This window comes from Anser anser (genome assembly GCF_964211835.1).
Source record: "Anser anser genome assembly, chromosome: 17".
Lineage (NCBI taxonomy): Eukaryota > Metazoa > Chordata > Aves > Anseriformes > Anatidae > Anser > Anser anser.
Genome location: NC_139738.1, coordinates 1,841,430 through 1,859,540, shown reverse-complemented (window position 1 = coordinate 1,859,540; position 18,111 = coordinate 1,841,430). Strand labels below are relative to the sequence as shown.

Genomic DNA, 18,111 nt, shown 5'->3' with positions numbered 1-18,111 from the left:
GTCCTGTCTGATTTCGTGCCGCCCTGCAAACGCCTCGCCGTTCCCTTGGTTCGGAGTCTCCAAGTAAAGCCCTGCAATGAGTTTCCCCGTACCCACAGCTGAGATGCAGCTGAAGGTTGGCTCTTGTCTCTCTCTTAGCTTGCGTTACCCCTGTTTGGTGAGTGGGAATAACCACAGGTGCTGGGATGTCCCAGGGCTCGCTGTGGGTGTGATCCCACGAAGTCTGTAGCTAGCCGTCAGGCTGGCACTCGCAGAGCCCCTTGGAACTTCCCGGCTTCCCGTGGCCGTGATTTCTGTTCTCCTTTCCTAGCCCAGAGCCACGTTACGTTTACTGGGCCACAGTTGTCGTTGGTGGTGCTTGGCAAAAAACCTGTCACTGAACACGGGGCACGAGCCCCGCTCAGAAAATCACCTCCCGGATTTATTCTGCCCGCTCGTCGCCGGTGGCATCACCAGCGGCCGGGGCACCTCCGTCGGGCACGGGGCCTCGTGCAGGACCCGCGGTGAAGGGCCTGGCCCGGTGGGAGCACAGCTTCAGCCCTGTTTTCAGCTCTGGAGCTACGAAACGAGCGCTTTTAGTACCGCCAGCCTGGCGCAGCGCCCCTGGGCCCGGGAAGGCTGCAGCAGCCCGCGCCGATTAAGGCTTTATCCCTCGCTCGGCGCGGGCAGATGGCGCAGCAGGCGCTGCCTTTCTGCTCGGCCCCGCGGAGGCACACGCCTTTTGTTGGCAGTTTAACACCGTGAACGGGACAATGCGGGAAGCCCTCGGCACCGCGGGCTCGCGCCGTCCGGCGTGAATGGTGAACCAGGCGAGCTGCCTGGCGGCCCTCTGGGGCTGCGGCCCCCGGCTTCTCTCCCCCCGCTGTCGGCTGAAGGGCAGCAAGCCCATAGCGCCTCCCGAGCCGGCCTCCCACCCTCCAGTGCCTTTTTTTTTTTTCCTTTTCTCCAATTTTATTTTGATTATTGAGGGCTGGGAACGTAGTGGCGACAAGATATCTCCCAGCTGATGTTTCAGGGTCATAAATTCTCCGTCTGTTAGGGAGCTGGGTGAGGCACGAGACCAGGTGTGAGGAGAGGGAGGTCTCCCAGCCTCGCCCGGTGCAGATGGCGGAGGGTTTAGGGGGTCAGAAATCTGCAGGTAGTGCTAGTGGGTGCTGCGTGTCAGGCTCCAGCCCCAGCTCCCCCAGGGCGAGAGCTCGTTATTTGGAGGAGCTCGGGGCCAGGAGCTTTCAGGCACTGTGTGGCAGGTGCCCATTTCAGCCCCTCCTGGGCTCTCAGGTGGCTTTGGAAAGCGGCCCTCCGTACATCTGGGGCTGGGCTTTCTGCTTGCTGGCTTGGGGCTTTCTTTTCCCCGTCGCTTGCAGAGCGTTTTTATTCCAGGCCGTTTCCTACACCGATGTCAGCCCGTCTCACGAGCGCTTTTGATGGCGTTGTTGAAGAAATAATTACGATTTTTATTTTTTTTTTTCTGGCCCTTCCTTAAATGGTTTAAAATCTTTCTGACAGGCCCTCTCAAGACACCTATTTAGTGTCAAAGAGCATAACGTTCCCAAGTTCTAAAAGGGCTCGCAGAATGCTGATCGATCAATGTGCTCCTTGGGAAAAGAGCTCTCCAGATGGTCCATCGGGACAGGAATTGCTGGTCGCCACAATGCGGAGCCAAAAAGCGTCACTAATGCGGGCTGTTGTGAGGCACGCTTCCTTTGTGGGCCCTTTGAATGTCATAAATGGGGAAGAAAGTGTGGGAAACTCTGCGAAACTCAGGCCCACACTCTGAGGTTAATAGGGGCTTTGTCGGGATTGTCCTCCCGGGCTGTGGGATCAGCATAATGAACAACATCTTCCCCAAGGGTGGGAATGTGTCGGGGCAGGGGAGCGTCACCCCAGGGGACGGAGCAGCAATAAGCAGCTTTGCGTCCAATTATTAGAAGTGATAATAATTAATAAACTGTAAACATAACCTTCGCTTCGCAGGGACCGCTGAGACCGGAGGTCTGCCTCTCAGCGCGCGAGTCACTGGGGAGCCCGAGCCCGGAGGGAGGCAGCTTTGGCTGGCAAAAAGCTGCACTTGTACGGCGGTGCTGAGCCCCTGGAGGGGCTGGGATCTGCCCGCGGAGCAGGAGCTCACCCTCTCTCCCTCGCCCTGCCCTCCAGCAGCAGGTCTGGATCTCCCTTTTCTGCTTTCCCTGCGCGTTTCAAACAAGGCAGGGCGCAGAACAGCAGCGCCGGCCCCGTGCCACCGCTCCTGGTCAGGGTGCTGTGGGCCTCGGGGCCCTTCGCCTGAGTCCCGACTGCCCCAGCCTGCCTGTCAATCTGCTGCCTTAATTAGGCTTAATTTAAAAACGGAGGCGTAGGTGAACAGCTTGAACGTTGCTGGGATTCAGAAGCTTGTACTAATTGGCAAAGACAAGTTGAGCACAGCAAGGTGAAGCGACTTTTTCAAGATCACCAAGCAACCCGTAGATCTATAAATATCTCCTCTGAATTATTTAGGAGCTCGTTAGAAGGAACAAATCTGTCTGCAGCGCGGGTGGCAGCTCCCGATGGATTGCAGAGCTGTACAAAGAGCCCACCTCGCGCTGCGTTGGCAGACAGGTGAACAGCACTCAACCAGCTTGGACATTCAGGGTAAAATGAGAACCAGAGGGATCCGTGCAATCGTAGTGAGGCAGGGGAAGAGGCTCAGTGTGCCCAGGTGGTGGCTTTTGGGCCCTTTCTGCCTGTCTGACAAAGGGCTGCATCCCAAACCAGCTGAGGACTGGCCAGGTGCAGGTGGTGACGGGTGCATCCGCTCTGATCTGGTGACCCTAGGAGATCTGAGTTTGTCTGATCCCTAAATAAGCAGCCACTTGATGAGATCAGCTATTTTAGGTTTCACTGTGTTCAGGGAAAAAAAGCACGTGCTAGAACTGAAGTTTTTCAAGGGCATCCCTCCCAGGCAGTCTGGTTGGGGGTGGAGGTGTTGACCAGTGGAGTTCCGTGCCACCGTTGCGTCTTTGAAAGAGCGAGAGAATTGTATATCCAAATCATCGCGTTATTGTGATTAGGTAATAGCAGTGTGAGCTGACGATTTGTGCAGGTTTAGTTTGCTTCGAAGAGAAGGGAAAACAAAAGGTGAAGAGTCCCAACCGTGCACGAAATGGGAACTCCTCTAAGGAGAAGTGAGTGACTGTTGCCGTGGGGAGCGCTGTTTTGGCGAGGCTGCTGGTGTTCAGGTGCTCTGGGGCGACTCGAGGAGCCCCTTCTCGGGCTTTTCTTCCTGCTTCTACCTTCTGAACCTGTTTGCTCACTCACCTTGCCCGGTCTCTCTGTGTAGCTGTGTGGGAGGAGGACAAGCGCATCCTTTTGGACAGGTGCTCATCTTCCTCACCTCACCAGCGTGCAGCTCTCACCGCCCTCAGGAGAGAGGAATCGTGCTGCTGCAAATCAAATCCCTTGTCCTGGGTCGCCCAGCTGGTGCGAGCCGCGTAGGCAGCCTCTGGTAAATCTCCCCTTAAGAGGATATGGCAGGTTTGTTTTCTGGATTGGGCTGGGGTGAAAACATCAGGGGAGGATGATGTAAAATTGGCGGAGAAGCCACCTCTTCAACAGGCTGGGTAGAAATCCTCTGAAGCCTGGTGGAGCTTCTCGGCTCCGAGGCGTGTTTTGGACCCTTAGGTGGGTGTCAGAGGAAGAGAGCAACGTCCCTGAAGAAAAGGTTATGGGGAAATAACTTGGGAGAGGAAATGCTGTTTTAATCTTTGATCGCTATCAAATCGTGTGTTCTTTTAGCCATATGTGGGTAGCTTTCACTTCAGCTTAAAAAAAAATCCACGTTTAGGTAGCAGAAGGTGCTTGCTGAGACAACAACTAGCTCACCCCACTGTGAATTCAAGGAGAAGGGTAAGATCCCCAAGTACGGTCAGGTACCAAACCGTGGAAGTCATTAGGAGTTTGCACGTTATCACCTCTTAATTGGACAGAAAACGTAAGGCTGGGCTCAGGTTGGTGAGCAGATCAGTGGGGAATGGGGGAAATGAGCTGGTTGTGAAAGCAGTGATTTGCTGCGGTCTGAACAGGCTGCTGTTAACGTACCTGGGGCCACACCGCTCAGTGTGCCGCTTCACCTTCACCTCCATCTTTATTTTTGTTAGCTTTTCCAGGGGTTGCTTCTTTGCAGGATCTGAAACCCTGTTCTGCCAAGTGAATTTCACAAATACTGGGGTGAGGGGCTCAAGAAATGACCTCTCCTGCTAGCTGCCCCACTGCGGGGTCTACGTGCAGGTCCTAGTCCCGGGACGTTATCCATTTTAATCATTTCAAACCAAAGGCTTAAGGACTCAAACTGTTTTTATTGTATTGTACAGCAAAGACACCAAAGTTGAGCATCACACAGGATGAACACATCACAACTTTATAAAAGCTTTTTAAGCTTGTTAGCATGTTCAGTGAATGCTTACACAGGACTTACTGCCTGCCTTCCTCCCCAGCCCTCACCTAAGATATATCCCAGGTATTTCCTTTACAAAAGGCATCAATTATCCCTCAAGGAGAGAGCACATCCTGGCCATGAAGAGATTTTTCCCTACGGCTATCTGTTATCGTAATAACGATCTGTGAGGAGGCATACTAAAAATAGCACAGGAACTTCAGAGGAATCGGTGTTCTGAATGCCATCGTTCACTCAAAAGGTAAAGGCTCAATACTCTCTTTATGGTACACAGTACGTTCTCCAAAGTGCTCCTGCTTTAGGAAGGCCGGTACATTGTCGGGAGACAATGGAACACTTGAACCGGTGACCCGGGGAGTTCATAGAAAGATCTCCACTGACAGCCACGGGCTCAATAGCCAAGGGAAGGGGTGGTGGGAACTGGAGGGCATTTTGCTCCGCGTCCCTGCAGCGCTCGGCCCTCTCTTTGGCAAGGAGCCACCACCAGGAGCAGCAGCTTTGCTGCCAGATACAAGCACACTCCTTCACTGTGAAGGGAAACTACTGAGCGACCTCCCACCTCTGGAAAGCAATGTTTCCTACTGTAAAGAGGGACTGTTAAATCACAGCTCCCTCTATTTTTTTTTTTTTCGTAGCAAAACACAGGAATAAAGCAAAGTTCATCAGCGGGTCTACCAGGGTCTCCAGATGGTAGGAGCCGGGGTCTTCTGGGCAGGCTGCTTTCTGGCGAGCAGACAGGGTGACAGAGGTGGCCTGCGCGGAGCAGGAGAGTACATGACATCCGCACCCGTCTGGGCTTTGCAGAAATGCTTGATGAGCTGGGCCTGAGTTTCCCTCTTGGGTTCATAGTAGGACAGAAAATGCATTGCTTCCTTGAGGCACCGCAGGTATCCGCTGTTAAAGTCCTGCTCTGGATTCTTGTGGACGAATGCTAGAAAAGAGAGAGAGAGAGAAGCACGTTCAGGGGGTTACGGTTCGTGCCTGAAGCTTCTTTCAAGAGCCCAAGTCCACGAGCCTTGCTCGTGGGAGCAGGCCTGGCGTGGTGCTGCCCAGGGGAGTGGGCTGTGGGTTGGGATCAATGCGCCTGCGCTCACCTGGGTCCTGCAGCTGGCTCTGCTGTTTGAGGTAGCTGACAGCCACCTCCAGGATGTCGGCTTTCTCCAGCTTGGAGTTGGGCTGGTGCCTCTGGAACTCCTTCTCCAGGAGCAGCTTCAGCTGCTCGATGCTGCTGTTAATCCGGTCCCGGCGCATTTTCTCCACCACGGGCTTCCTGAGCTGTAAGAGACGGGGCAGGGTGTTCAGGGTTTTCTGAGGCCTGGCCCGCCGGCCCCTCCTGACCCAGGCCATGACATGCACAAAGTTCCAGGACGCTTTCTCTTGGAGACCTTTGCCATGCTGCCTACCTGTCGTCTCATTTTAAACAATCTCTGTATTTCCCTTTCTCTCTCCTTACCCTATTTTATGCCCCAAGAGCACCTTCCCCTCCTCATCTCATCTTTTCCCGTGTCATTCTTGTTTGATAGAGGCAGCGCCTTGCACGGGGCACGGGCCAGTCCTGACCATGTCTGACCGCTCCTGTTAGGGGCTCTACTTACTTTGTTCTTTTCTTTTGGCAGCAGTTTCTCCTCCACGTGGATCATGAGGGCGTTACTGGGAGCCATGCCTGGTGCTCTCCAGCCTGGGCGCTGAGCACGCGGCTGTGCTCTGGCAGCGACCGGCCGCCTCTATTTATACCTCGGAGCATTTTGGCAGCTATGTGAGTCTCGGGGTCGCTGGTGTTTCCCACAGCCCTCCAGCCAATCCAGGCAAGCAGCCGAACAATAGGGGAAGCATCCATCAGTGCACGGTGCATTGATCCTAAATGCCCCGGAGAGAATAACCTTCTGCCCACGCCGACTGGTGGAGCGTGCAGCCCGGCTCTCCGGGGCTGCCCGGGGATCTGGGAAAGCACCGAGCCTCCAGCTGGTTGTCTGGGGGCGGTGGCATTCCGCAGGCCCTGCATGTGCCAGGCACATTCGTGGCGTGGAGGAGGCACGCTTTTGGGGGGAAGGCAGGAAAAAAAAAGAGAGGGAAATGCCGTTTAGGGTGAAAATCAACAGCACCAGGGACATCTCGCTGCTCTTTCTGGAGAGGGCGCTTTGCAGCCAGCCTGCCAGCTGCAGTTTGCTGGGGGCTGTGCCTGTGTTTGTGCTGCTCCATACGGTTCTTACACTTTTTTTTGCAGCAGCAACGGGTGAGCTGAGGTGGTGGAACAACAGGTTTGTTGGCCCAACGTGTGCCAGTCAGGGTGGTGGGCAGGGTTAATAAATAAGGAATGGGAAGCCAGTGGAAATTGTGACCTCTGTCTCTTCCCCATTAACACACGGGGCAGTGAGCCCATCGCACCGGTGTTCCCTTTGCTTTCGTTAAGGGCAGCCAAGCACCCCCTGGCACGCCACGTTCTCGTCCCAGCCAGGAGCATCGCCCTGCTCTGCTGCAGGCTGGGCTAAAAATTAAGCCAACGTTACCTATTTTGTAGGAAAAGCAAGAAAAAGAGCGAATCCGTGTGGACACTTGAGTCAGCTCTGGTTTCTGTCTCTGGTTTCTGTCCCAGGGCAGCACTGAAAGCCAGCCGGGAGGCTCTGGAGCAAAGCTTCACAGAGGTGGGCTCGTCTGCTCCCTGCACACCTGGAAGGGTCTGGAAATGGAAACGCCCGAGAGGGGAAGCGTGCGGTGAGGTAAGACAGCCAAAGACACGTTCTCGCTTGGAAATCCCGCGAAGCCCGCTGAAGGGGCAGTTGACAGGAAGGAGGGAGGTGTCACCGCAATAGCCAGCTTCGTGGCTCGCATTGTGCGGCCTGAATGGGCTTAGCTCTTTGTTAAGGGCAGATGTTGTCCTCCGAGCCCTTTATCCCCGTGTTGTGGGAAAGCCAGGAGACAAGTCATCTCAGGAAGGCTTTGAACCGGTCGAAAGATTATGATTATGATAAGATACGGCTCAGAGACCGTGCCCTAGGTTTTGCCAGCTACAGTAAGGTGTTGCCCTTTCTTCTGTAGTCTTTGACTGGCCTTCCTCCGGCACTGGGCGTCCAGTGCTTGCTCTCTCCTCGCAAGGGAGCAGCGGTGTCAGGCCTGGAAGCTAGGAGGTGACAGGTAGGCATGCACCAAGCTGGTTAAAGAGACTCTTTGGTGTCAAAGAACATCTTTCACCCAACTCCTGAGAAGCAGCCCTGACCTTTATTGCTGTATTATAACTGATAGCCAGATGGTCTTTTGGGAGTTGGATCCTTTCCCTTTAAATCATTCGGGTTCAAGCACCGTCACTAATGTTGTGAGTAGTTGCAAGGCACACTTCTATTGTCCCAACAAGAAATGTTATCAATAGGGGAAAAGTATGGGAAACGCAGAGAGATTCAAACCCACACAGCCTGGTGCTAATAACTCCTTTGTGGAGCCCGCGCTGCCGGCAGGGCACTCTGAACCTGCATGGCTTTTCCACTCAGCGAGGCTGAAAAGCGCGCGTTTGGCCGTGCGGGCAGGAGTTTCTCAGGGATTTGTGTTCCCCGGGAGAAAGGGGCAGCGTGGGGCAAGGGGGCAGGGACGCGGGTTCACGCACGGGGTGGCCAGCCGCGGTGCTGGGGCGCCCCTCTGTCACCACTGCTGCAAAGCAGGGCCGGGCAGGATCTGTCCTGCGTGCAGCCTGACCCCTAGGGAGCTCCTCTCCCTCAGGCCAGCCCCCGGTTAGCACTGCTGGAGAGGTTTGTGGGCACAGGTAAAGGAGGAGAGATTCAGGACTGCACTAGCTCTGCCCTAGCTTTCACGGGTACCGTGATAGCAACAGTATTGCTGAGGAAGACAGCAGTGAGAACACCTAGAACACGTAGACCTGTGCTGATAGATCTCTGCTGACGTTATCTTTGAATGCTCGGTGTAACTGAAGGGTCTGTCTGTTGGGCCACACTCGTGTGCAGACATGACCTAGGGTTCAGGGTTCCTAGGTTTTGGCACTAGGGGTTCAAATCCCCACAGTGTCACCACGTCCCTTCAGCTCGATCCTCCTGTGATTCGCTTCGCGGTGTTTTCTGGGATAAAGCTTGAGAAGACAGGGTGCTGTCTGTTGGAGGGGAACCCTAATAATTCTTTGACGCTTTTTTTATTTATGAGCCACTGCTTGCTGTTGTGTCACAGAGGAAGATCCCTTCTCCCAGCCCTCCGGGTGCACCTCACCCTGCCTGCAAGAAATTACCTTGCAGAGCTTGCTATTCAGGATTGGCTTCTTCCACTAGCAGCAGCCGAGCATAATTCTGCTGTCTGAACCAACAGGGTGGAAGTGTAGTGAAATCTGCCTCTTCCAGGGGAAAAGGTTATGTTGCTGTTAGACCGAATGTTTAAAGTATTCCATTAAACGTCATTAGCATGGTATCATCCTGCCTTCTTTAGACATCAGAACCTTGGCCAAAAATGCCTTTAATTACTGTAAAGCACATTCTTTACATGTTTAACCTTTAAAATTAGTTTTTCTTTGGATTCGGAATGCTCAATATGCTGCCATTCCCAGGTGCGTAAGGGGAGGAAAGGGGACTTTGATCATTAAGAAACATATGAGACAACTCGATCCGCATTTTCAGGGTTGTTAGAGGCAAAAGCAATTTCCATAGCTGCTTGTGTGGGTGACCCTGAAATAGCCATGCCCCAATGACATAGTCTTACTACAGTGAGTATTACAAATAATTAAAAATTAAGGAGAATTTATTATTTTTCTGCCCAGCTGAAATTCCCACAAGTCCCCTCTCAGCATATTCAAGAGCGCACAAGAGGGATTTATTATTTCCTGGTATATTGACTCTGAAAGGTCTGGGGATTACAGCTGCTTTGCACATGAATAGCTGGAGTGTGTTGTACAAAAGGCATGGTCTGGGGGATAATGGGGTTGGATGTGGGAAAGCGCTGACCCTGGGGGAGAGCAGGCTGGTGCCTGATGGCAGGAATCAATTATGTCTCAAAGGAACACATTGCCCTGGGAGCAGGCTTTGCGGGAGCCACCATGTTATGTGTTTACCACCCTCCTCCTTCCAAAACCCATATAAAACAGTCACAGAAAATATCCTCTCCTCCCGCCCCTGCCGGGGACCCAGCCGCGCCGGTTGGTGCTGCGTTAGGGTCTCGGTACCGCAGCTGGTCCCGGCTCAGGGGCAGTGCCGAGACCCAGCAGTTGTCTCGCACGTGCTGCCAGTTTGGAGAGCCTAAACCCCCCCCAAATACTGGTGACTCCAGTGGGGGCACACGCTCCCAAAGCCCTCTGAAATTCCCAGAGCCCGTCAGTCACTGGCTGGACTCCGGCCAGGGGAGGGGAGCAGCCTGGCACTGCCAGGGGATGCACTTCCTTCCTTGTGTTTTATTTATTTTTTTATGACGGTGGTATTCAGTTTTTACACCGATCTGGTGTTAATGCCGACCTCTCAAATGTCAAAATTTGGGCTTCAGCAAATCAAGAAATGAGCTGAAAATCGTAGGGGTTTAACAAACCTTTTTGACATGAGTTCCTACTGAAGGCCGTAAGTATCACATAGCTCGTGATAAACTTACAGGACTTAGCAGGCGGCCTTGCCAAACGTTTTGGGGAAGAGGAGTTCTCCTGCAGAGAGAATATTTCAGAGGAGCAGCTTTAGGATTGGGAGGGTGGTTTCTGGGTCTGGTCCCAAGGCCCACTTGGTGTGGCAGGCAAGGTGGGCTGAGCTGGCAGCAGAATGAGGATGGATCTGCCTGGCAAGGGGGGGGTTCAGAGGTGAGATGACCTGGTGCAGAGCCGGGCAGAGGACTAGCAGAGGGACACACGCAGGAACTCACATGGCACGTGGTAAGGCTGGGTTGGATGCCCTCACCATCATGCCCCAGGCAAGGCACGTTGTCAGATGTCAATGTCAAGGGAACGTGGTGCAACAAACAGAGCCCAGCTCTAAACAAAACAGCGTAGAGAGGCGGTGAGTAGGACCACGACCCCCAGAAGATCCCCTGGGTAGCTGGCAGCATGAAGCGTGCCTACGAGCGTTTGCAGCACTAGGTTCTCGGGGGGAAACTTAGCTAAAGCAGCGTGGATCCTTTCTCATTTCTAAGCCCTGGTTTTAACCAGCCTCAGTGTCTAGGGCCTGAAATTCCCTTATAAACTCATTCCAGCTTCTGACAGAGTTGGTGTAATTCAGGGAACACCACATCCTCTCCTCCCAGGAGCCCCAGTCCCAGAACTGCGAGTGCTGGGAGGCAGCTGACTGGCGCTGGGTGGTGCTGACAGCCAGACCTGCACAAGGACTAGGGACAGCTGCAGCTTAACGCTGAGGCTTGGTGGGTCCCCAGGAGCAAGAATAAACAAACCAAGTCTTGGTTTACTTTTCCAAGAGATCAAGTTCATTTCTTTTGATGAGGTTATCAAGTATTTCCTGATGGAGCATTTGAGTGCATCTTCCTTTTCAGCCAGTTCATGGACTTGAAAAAATTGTGCTGAACACCGTTCTCGAAACCCACTGCTGAACCTGAGTGCAAAGGAGAATTTTTGCGTCTGCTCATCTAGGAGAGGCACGACTCCAAGTGTGGTCCGGGCAGGTAATCCAAGTTCTCCCCCATGCTGGTGAGTTGGCTGCTTTTCAGAGCTGACAAAGCTAATTAAAACAAAAGTGAGCGCTGAGCATCTTTGCAAAAGTCCCAAATGGACTGCTTGGGTATAGAAGCACTGCAACCACGAGGCTGTTTGAAATATTGGGTTCCTCCTTTCTGCCTCATTTTCTTCCTTTGTAAAACATCGCTAATAATACATCCTCATCTTGCAGAGGAGGTTGCTGAGAATTCATTAGCTGGTATTTGTAAAGCACTTTGAAAATGCAAAGCCAGTGCATTATTCCTGGTCTTCTGGATGCTTTCCATGTTATTAAAAACAGGATTTCAGAAAGGCTTATAGGGGATCAAAACAGCATCCCAAACTTGAAAGGAAGCACGACTGTTAAACCATCAACTGTCGCCTCCCCCTCCAGCCAGATGTTAAGCCCTAAAGAAGTGAAGTGGCACAAGGAATTACTTTCCCAAGTTCCCCCAGCTGGGCTGACAGGCCTTGATCAATGGTTTTCTCCGCAGTGAGTGCTATGCAGATGGTCTACCCAGAGCAAGGTTTCTGTGAAGTACAAAGGGAAGTCAAACACCATTTCTAATTCAGCTTGTAGCATGGCACACTTCCTTTATCCTCCGCCTGAATGCAGTGAATAGGGGAGCAGTGTGGGAAACTGGAAGGGACTCCAAACTCACACGGTCTGAGGGGCTGTAAGACACTCCTGTGCTCAGGCCACATCTGCCTGTGACACGGAGGGAACAAGAGTGACAGAACGAAAAATCAGATTATAAAAACCTGCGTGATGCCCGAGGAAAAGGAAAGAGGTTAAGGAAGCTATGCAGGGAAACTGAAATCGTGCCAGGCTCAAAGAGGGGACTGCCAACAGCAGCGTGAGGCAGGGCCAGGAGGAAACGGCAGAGGAACGAGCTGCAGGAGCAGAATCCTTGCTCTTCCACCAGTGAGGCCAAAGAAAATTGCCCCACTGAAGGCAGCAGAGCGGATGTCAGCCCACACCAAGGCCCCTGAGCCACATACTCTGTTCTGCTTCTTTAATTCCCCAGGTTTGTTTAATATGTCCCTGGAAACACAGACCCTTGCTATCAGCTGAGCTTCTCCCGAGCTCGTGCAAACTGTTGGAAACCGAGAAGCTTGTCCGGTCCTGAACTGCCCCGGTGTGTTACTCCGACCTGCTGCTTGTTGTAACGTACCCGTAGGGTGTCATTACAGGGTGGATTCCCCCCTGCCAGCCTGGGGATCCTGCTGCAGGTGAGGCGTTGCCACAGTTCAGCTTTGCCCTGAAGAATAACGCGGTTTTGTTTTGCTGGGACCATCCACGGGGTCCCCCGCGGACACCAAGCCTCTGCTGCCGTGTCACAGGCACGCTGCCCCTTTCCAGCACTGCTCAGTCCTCTGTCTTGCTGGTTTTTACCAAAACCTGGCCTGCCCAAACACAACGGCAAACATCAGAGCACATCACGGGTAGGGATATGGCAGGGCACGGACCCCTAGCTCCACGTGCCAGCCCGCGGGCTTTCCCTGAACAAAGGTGGAAACGCCCAGCTCTGGAACACCCCCAGGGCAGGCAGCGTCACCACACCTGGTGGTGGGATTCTCCCATCTCTATGCACAGTGCTAAGGACAAAAAGTGACTCTTTTATGGACCGTGAGGATGTGGTGATAGCTGTGTATGGCCCCTGTATGCTCACCCAGCCTCCTGTTCCTGAGGGGTTGGTGCCTGCCGTCTGGGCGGGCTCGTTACAGGTGGGCCAGGGAACTGCCCCTCGGCCCCGAGGCGTGCTCAGGTGTTGGACAGGAACTGCAGGAGCTGGGCTTGGCTTTTAAGAAAATTAGCTCGGATTTTATACCAGTAATACTGCAGGGAAGCTCTTCTCTTCGTTAATGCTGCTGTGGTGTTTAAAGGAAAGAAATGGGAAACAGTAACTGGTGCTGGTAATAATAACAAGATTCTGGTACTGGTATTTGGCAGGGGAAAATTTGGATAAATCCCCCTGTAGAGGTGATTTGTGTACCCAGAGACCCGAAAGCAGCCCTGGAGGTACAGACCCTGCAGGCCAGAAGTAGCAGCCTGCTCCCCGGAGGCCGGAGTGCCTGCTGGCTCCAGCGAGGACCTCCACCCACACAGGGCTGTTAGGACGGGACCCGTTTTATTTTCCACCTCGGTGTGGTCTGTAGGACGGAGCACTTAGCTGAGCCCCCTACATTTTGTCCTCCCGGTTCTCTGGGGCGTTGCTCCCCGGCTCCTTGGCGTTCCCAATGCCCCTGACATACGGCTGGGGAAGTTGGCGTACCTTGGAGTTTCCCACACCATTTCTTAACTGCATTCATGCCCGCCACAAAGGAAGTGTGCCTGGCTACAAACCGCATTAGCAACGCTGCTTGCCTCTGCATTGTGTTCAGTGGGAAACCCTGCTCCCAAAAGGCCATCTGGGCAGCACGGAGCAGGAGAGAGGCAACGGGGGCAAGGAGCGGCCCTCCAGACCTGGGAAAGCAGCAGCATCCTTAGGTCGTCCTACAGAGCTAACATCTGGCCGAGTTTCGGGGGGAAGGCTCTTGCTAAGGCCCTATTTCAAACACCCAGACCCAGCACCTCGGGATCCTAGTAACTTTTCTGTCCAGTATTCTCTATGGGACCGTAGTAGATGTGGGTAATTCAGAATTCATTACCCTTAATGCAACGTCCACAGGCTCAATTAACTTTATACCAGGGGTGATTTCTATTACTGTTTTTCTTCGGGATTTCCAACCAAAGCAGAAGCAGAGCATCCATTTTGGGTAACCGGGCATCTCATTTGAGTTACTCTTCCAAGATGGCCAGTAATTGGCTGATTTCACCCCTCACAGACTGTGAAACTACAGAGAAAAGTAAAAGCTATTTTAAATATATGCTTTTATTTGAGATACTTTAAAATCAACGTGTGACACAGAGCAAGGATGTAGAAACCTCCATGGGACCACCTGGGGGGAGATCTTGTATCTCTAAAGATACAGGGCCGCCAGCCTTTGTGGTAAAGTGAATTTCTCAAGGCTGCAGGAGATTTAAATAAGCGTTCAGCCTGCTCAGCGGCAGGCTTCGGGTCAGTCTGGATCCTAATGGGGAAGGAACTTGGAGCACTGGCCCCTCTCGTGCCAAGGGCACGACCGCTGCTGCCCTGCGATCTGGCGAGGCGCTGGCACAGCCATCTCCTTGTTGCTGCTTGCCTTCGGACTGGCCACATGTGGGGAGCTGAGCTGCTAGGAAAGCTGAGACAGGGAAGGCATCTGACACTTGTAACGCCTTTGTTAGACTAAAACCTGCGCTGCAAGGGGAAATTAGGACTTCAAGCTGCTTCCTAGCGAGTTAGTCTGGGAAACAGAAATTGTCCCTAGCAAAGTTGCCAGCGGACCCTGCCGATTTTGGCGTTGCCACATTTCTTCTTCGTGCGCTTGATTAATGAGCTTGAGCAATGAGTTACTGCTCAGGAGTTTCTGTTTCAGGGAATCTCCCCAAGAGGGATGCACAGAGGGGAAGATTGGTTTCAGGGGTGGCATTACATGGGCTCAGAGATAATCCACCAGCTTTGAGGAGAACATGTGAAATGGTGTCACAAAAACTTTCCCACAACTTGACATAAAAGCCTCGGAGCCCAACAGCTGCTGCTCTGTACGGCACGAAGGGAGCCTATTCAGCAGCAGCACAATGGGGACGGAGCAGCAGAGCCTGGAGGAGGGCACTGAAGCCTTACCTGGACCTAGAAATAAATAAGTGGCAGGGTGAGAGAGAAATGTAGGCATGTGTGTGTGCATTCACGTTAAAATCTATCAGTATATAGATGACCACACGTAAATTAATGTAAGCACAAACAGGATTTACTTAGAACCTTTTCCATTTCATTAAGAGACCCCCAACCAAACCCCAGCATTACTTTACGGACTTTATCTGACAATTACCGCTCCTGTATTGGTTCTTGCAGAGGGGGTGCCGAAGCTCACAGGAAGGTGAGCTGCACCGATGGGGTCTCAGAGCACACGGGGAGTGAATCTGGGACCAGCACGGCTCTGACACACACACTGCTGGCAGCTTTCTCCAGGTCATGGGTGTAGGGGATGCAGGGAACACGCTGCTGCTGTTCCCTTCTCCAGCTGTTCTTGTGGCTGCAGCTTGTAAAAGCAAGCAGCACTCGCATGGGCAGGGGGCAGGATAGGTGCAGGCAGATCTGGTTCGAGTTTTGCAGCGTGAATCTCCGGGGGTGTTTATGGGACGCAGAGAGCAGCACCGTTAACACCCCCAGCTGCAGGCACCGCTGGTGCAGAGGCTGCATCTCAGTACAGAAACCGACCCCCTGCAAAACAACGAGGAGTCAGCAACTTGATTTCTAACAATTTGTTCTGTGCATAGATGAAATAAAGTACTTAGAGCAAAACAAGCTTTGGGGAAGAAGTGCGAAGGCAGCACGTGAGGCTGACCTGAGCCCCAGGCTCAGATCTTCCTCCTCTCGGATTGATCGTGCAGGTGTTTGGAAACAGCAACATCACGTGCCTGCTGCAGGGCTTGAGAGCGTTCCAAAGAGGTGCCTGAGATCTTGAGGAAAGAGACCAAAGGTCAAAATAGGAACTTTTTGGATAACGGCGTGTGTGTACAGTTAGATGTATTGCTGTGCAGTGAGGCAAGCCAGAAAAGCAGTTTTCTGTTTCACTTGTGCAAAGCGGCTGCCACACTCACCTAGAGCAGCACAACCGAGTGCCTTGCAGTGAGAACAAGGCAGAGGGGCTTACAGAAACCGCTCGTGTGTGCGTGTGCATCCGCGCACGTGTACGCATGTGCCTCGGAGCGTCCCCGGAGGGACCTGCACGGAGCTCTCGGGGTCCTGCCACCGGCCTCCGCGCCCCGGCGTGCCGGGAACGCCGCCGATGTGCAGCGGTGCTCAGCAGCCTCTGCCCCGGCTCTTTCCCAGCTTCTGAGACGTGATTCGGATCCCGCTCTTTCACGCCCCACGCACTCCCCACCTGCTCATCTGGGAGAAGGTCATTATCCCCGGGCTATTCACTGCCAGCCGAGCATGCAGGAACAGCAGCTTCTCCCTTTGTGCTGCCCATTTCTCTGATTGGCCCCGCAGTGTGGGAAACTCTGCCGAGCCGCAGACCCACAGGCTCTCGGGGAGGCTGCGGGGTATAAATAGGGGGCAGAGGCAGCTTCCAGCACCACGTTTCTCCCGGACTCCCACTCTGAGACCTTCCCTCCCCTCGGGACGGATGGCTCCCAGCACTGTGTTCCTGGAGCCCGACAACCTGCTGACGCCGAAGGAGAAAAACAAAGTAAGTCCAGCCGCAGCAAGGCAGCGCGGAGCCACGCTCTCAGCTGTTCTCGTAGCAAGTTACAGCAGCTGAGAAACTGGCCCAGGTTGTTTGGGAACAGCGTGAGGTGGCAGAGAGATCTAACCGTGGGTCTCTTTTCCTTTGCTTTTTACAGCTCAGGAAGCCGGTGGTGGAGAAAATGCGCCGGGACAGGATTAACAGCAGCATCGAGCAGCTGAAGCTGCTCCTGGAGAAGGAGTTCCAGAGGCACCAGCCCAACTCCAAGCTGGAGAAAGCCGACATCCTGGAGATGACCGTCAGCTACCTGAAACAGCAGAGCCAGCTGCAGCTGAAGAGTGAGTATCAAGTTTACTTCAGTCTCTAGCTTACTATAAAGCTGTTACAGTTTTATGAATCTCTAGCCATGAACAACTGCTTTAAACTTCTCTTTCTTTCCCCTCCCTCTTTTCTCTTCTAGCTGTAGCATCCTTCCATAAAAGCTCTCAGTTTGACTTCAGAGAGGGCTACTCTAGGTGTTTGCAAGAAGCTTTCCATTTCCTCTCTCTTCATAAAGTCCGAACTGAGACACAGAGCAAGCTCTTAAGTCACTTCCAGAAGAGCCAGGCAGCAGCTCCAGAGGTCGCCTTTTCCCCCGGCAAGCCCAGCGCCCTGAAGCAAGCATCTCCAAAAGACGCCGGTACTCTCTGGAGGCCCTGGTAGTCAGGGGAGTCCTCGCTCCACGGACCTTTGCCTTTAGAGTCCAGAGGAAGGATCTGACTGCATCTGGTAGTCCAGCTCTGATCCTCTCTCCAGTAGGGAATATGATTTCCCCGTGTATTTTATTTATGTTTGAAAAGAATGGCAGACTTCTGACTTTCACGGGAGCCTTTGGCAAAAGTTGAGGCATTCTGCTGAGTGGCACTGAAGCTGTGGGTGCTGGTGGCACGGCACCCAGCGCGTTGCCCGGTCAGGGGGCGATGTCTTCAGACTGAAGGAGGGCGTTTTGTAGATGTCACAGTTGTGACGGACGAGAATTGCTGTAGGAGAGATTTCTCTAATGTGACGTGTATGAGCCGTCGGCTTTGCTCTGGCTTGACTAGCAGCGCCTGTTTGCTCAGTCATGCTGGAGGATAAATGTACCACCCTTCTGTTCACCCACACTTGGTTAAATGTCATTTCCCCCTGTTTGTTTATAACTTGTCCTGCATCACAGGTGGCTTTGTTCTGCCTTGGATTTCTCTCTATTGACCCTCTGATAGTCCTAGTATATAAAGTGTGATGGATGAACAGGAGGCAGGAAACTATGTGGAATATTTCTACTGTTCTGCTGCTTTTTTCGATTTAGGAAAAGAGTGCGTTACTGCTTTATGTTAAAGAAAAGTGGTAGATAAGAAGCTTGATTGGTCAATGTTATACATTTTGGGTGTAAGCTATGCTTTTTCTATCATTTTCATTATAATAATGATTGCTGTCTGTACTAAGTGGTGTAATTCATGGTGGATGGTGTTTCTCCCACTATTGGGACAGCCCTATGGCGCGCGTGCATACTGTGTATGCGTCTCTGGGTTTGTAGAGAGCAATAAAATGCATTTGTGTGCAACTTCTGGCTGGGTCCTGTCTCTGTGGGATGTGCGGCCCCCTGAAAACACCACAATGTCAGCCTTCCAAAGAAGTGGGCCTTCCTGTAAAGTGAAAAGGAGCTTACGTTCTTGTCTACTGTCTATATTCTCATGACTCCATCACCTTTACACCTTGAACCCCCTGAGGTAAGCAGGTGCTGCTCACACGTTGTCCTGGCTGAATCACACAGAGCTCC

At 52.9% G+C, this 18,111-nt stretch overlaps 2 protein-coding genes across 13 annotated transcripts in view; one reads left to right on the top strand and one right to left on the bottom strand.

Annotated features, from left to right (window-relative positions):
* LOC310882957 (transcription factor HES-5-like) overlaps positions 1-18,111 on the top strand; it is a 29,949-nt gene that overhangs the window by 2,883 nt on the left and 8,955 nt on the right. For 2 of the 11 annotated variants that reach the window (XM_083802481.1, XM_083802482.1), the window contains exons 2-6: positions 7,023-7,146; positions 10,877-11,030; positions 15,514-16,316; positions 16,471-16,651; positions 16,774-17,899. The exons of 1 other annotated variant lie outside the window; for it this stretch is intronic. In XM_083802481.1, coding sequence (XP_083658607.1) covers positions 16,254-16,316; positions 16,471-16,651; positions 16,774-17,015 — 486 coding nt within the window. In that variant the 5' untranslated portion in view covers positions 7,023-7,146; positions 10,877-11,030; positions 15,514-16,253 and the 3' untranslated portion in view covers positions 17,016-17,899. Of the gene's footprint in view, positions 1-35; positions 116-4,556; positions 4,671-6,045; positions 6,235-7,022; positions 7,147-10,876; positions 11,031-15,513; positions 16,317-16,470; positions 16,652-16,773; positions 17,900-18,111 lie in introns of those variants that run through there. 8 more of the 11 variants (XM_083802480.1, XM_083802477.1, XM_083802479.1 and 5 more) reach the window with 8 other exon arrangements.
* Positions 4,670-6,113, bottom strand: LOC310882959 (transcription factor HES-5-like). Of its 2 annotated transcripts, XM_083802494.1 has the most exons (3): positions 6,025-6,113; positions 5,524-5,704; positions 4,670-5,360 (listed from the first exon to the last, which is right to left on the bottom strand). In XM_083802494.1, exons 1-3 carry the CDS (start codon positions 6,088-6,090, stop codon positions 5,101-5,103), a joined length of 507 nt encoding a protein of 168 aa, XP_083658620.1. In that variant the 5' UTR covers positions 6,091-6,113; the 3' UTR covers positions 4,670-5,100. The 2 variants fall into 2 exon arrangements, with proteins under 2 accessions (XP_083658620.1, XP_083658619.1); XM_083802493.1 differs by having other exon boundaries at positions 5,524-6,038.

What these genes read in the sequence shown, in the direction of transcription:
- LOC310882959 (XM_083802493.1), bottom strand. Translation starts at nt 5,776, where the DNA reads ATGGCCTGGGTCAGGAGGGGCCGGCGGGCCAGGCCTCAGAAAACCCTG. An exon ending in GAGCCAGCTGCAGGACCCAG is followed by an intron (nt 5,361 to 5,523) that starts GTGAGCGCAGGC and finishes TCTCTTTTCTAG; the next exon opens with CATTCGTCCACAAGAATCCA.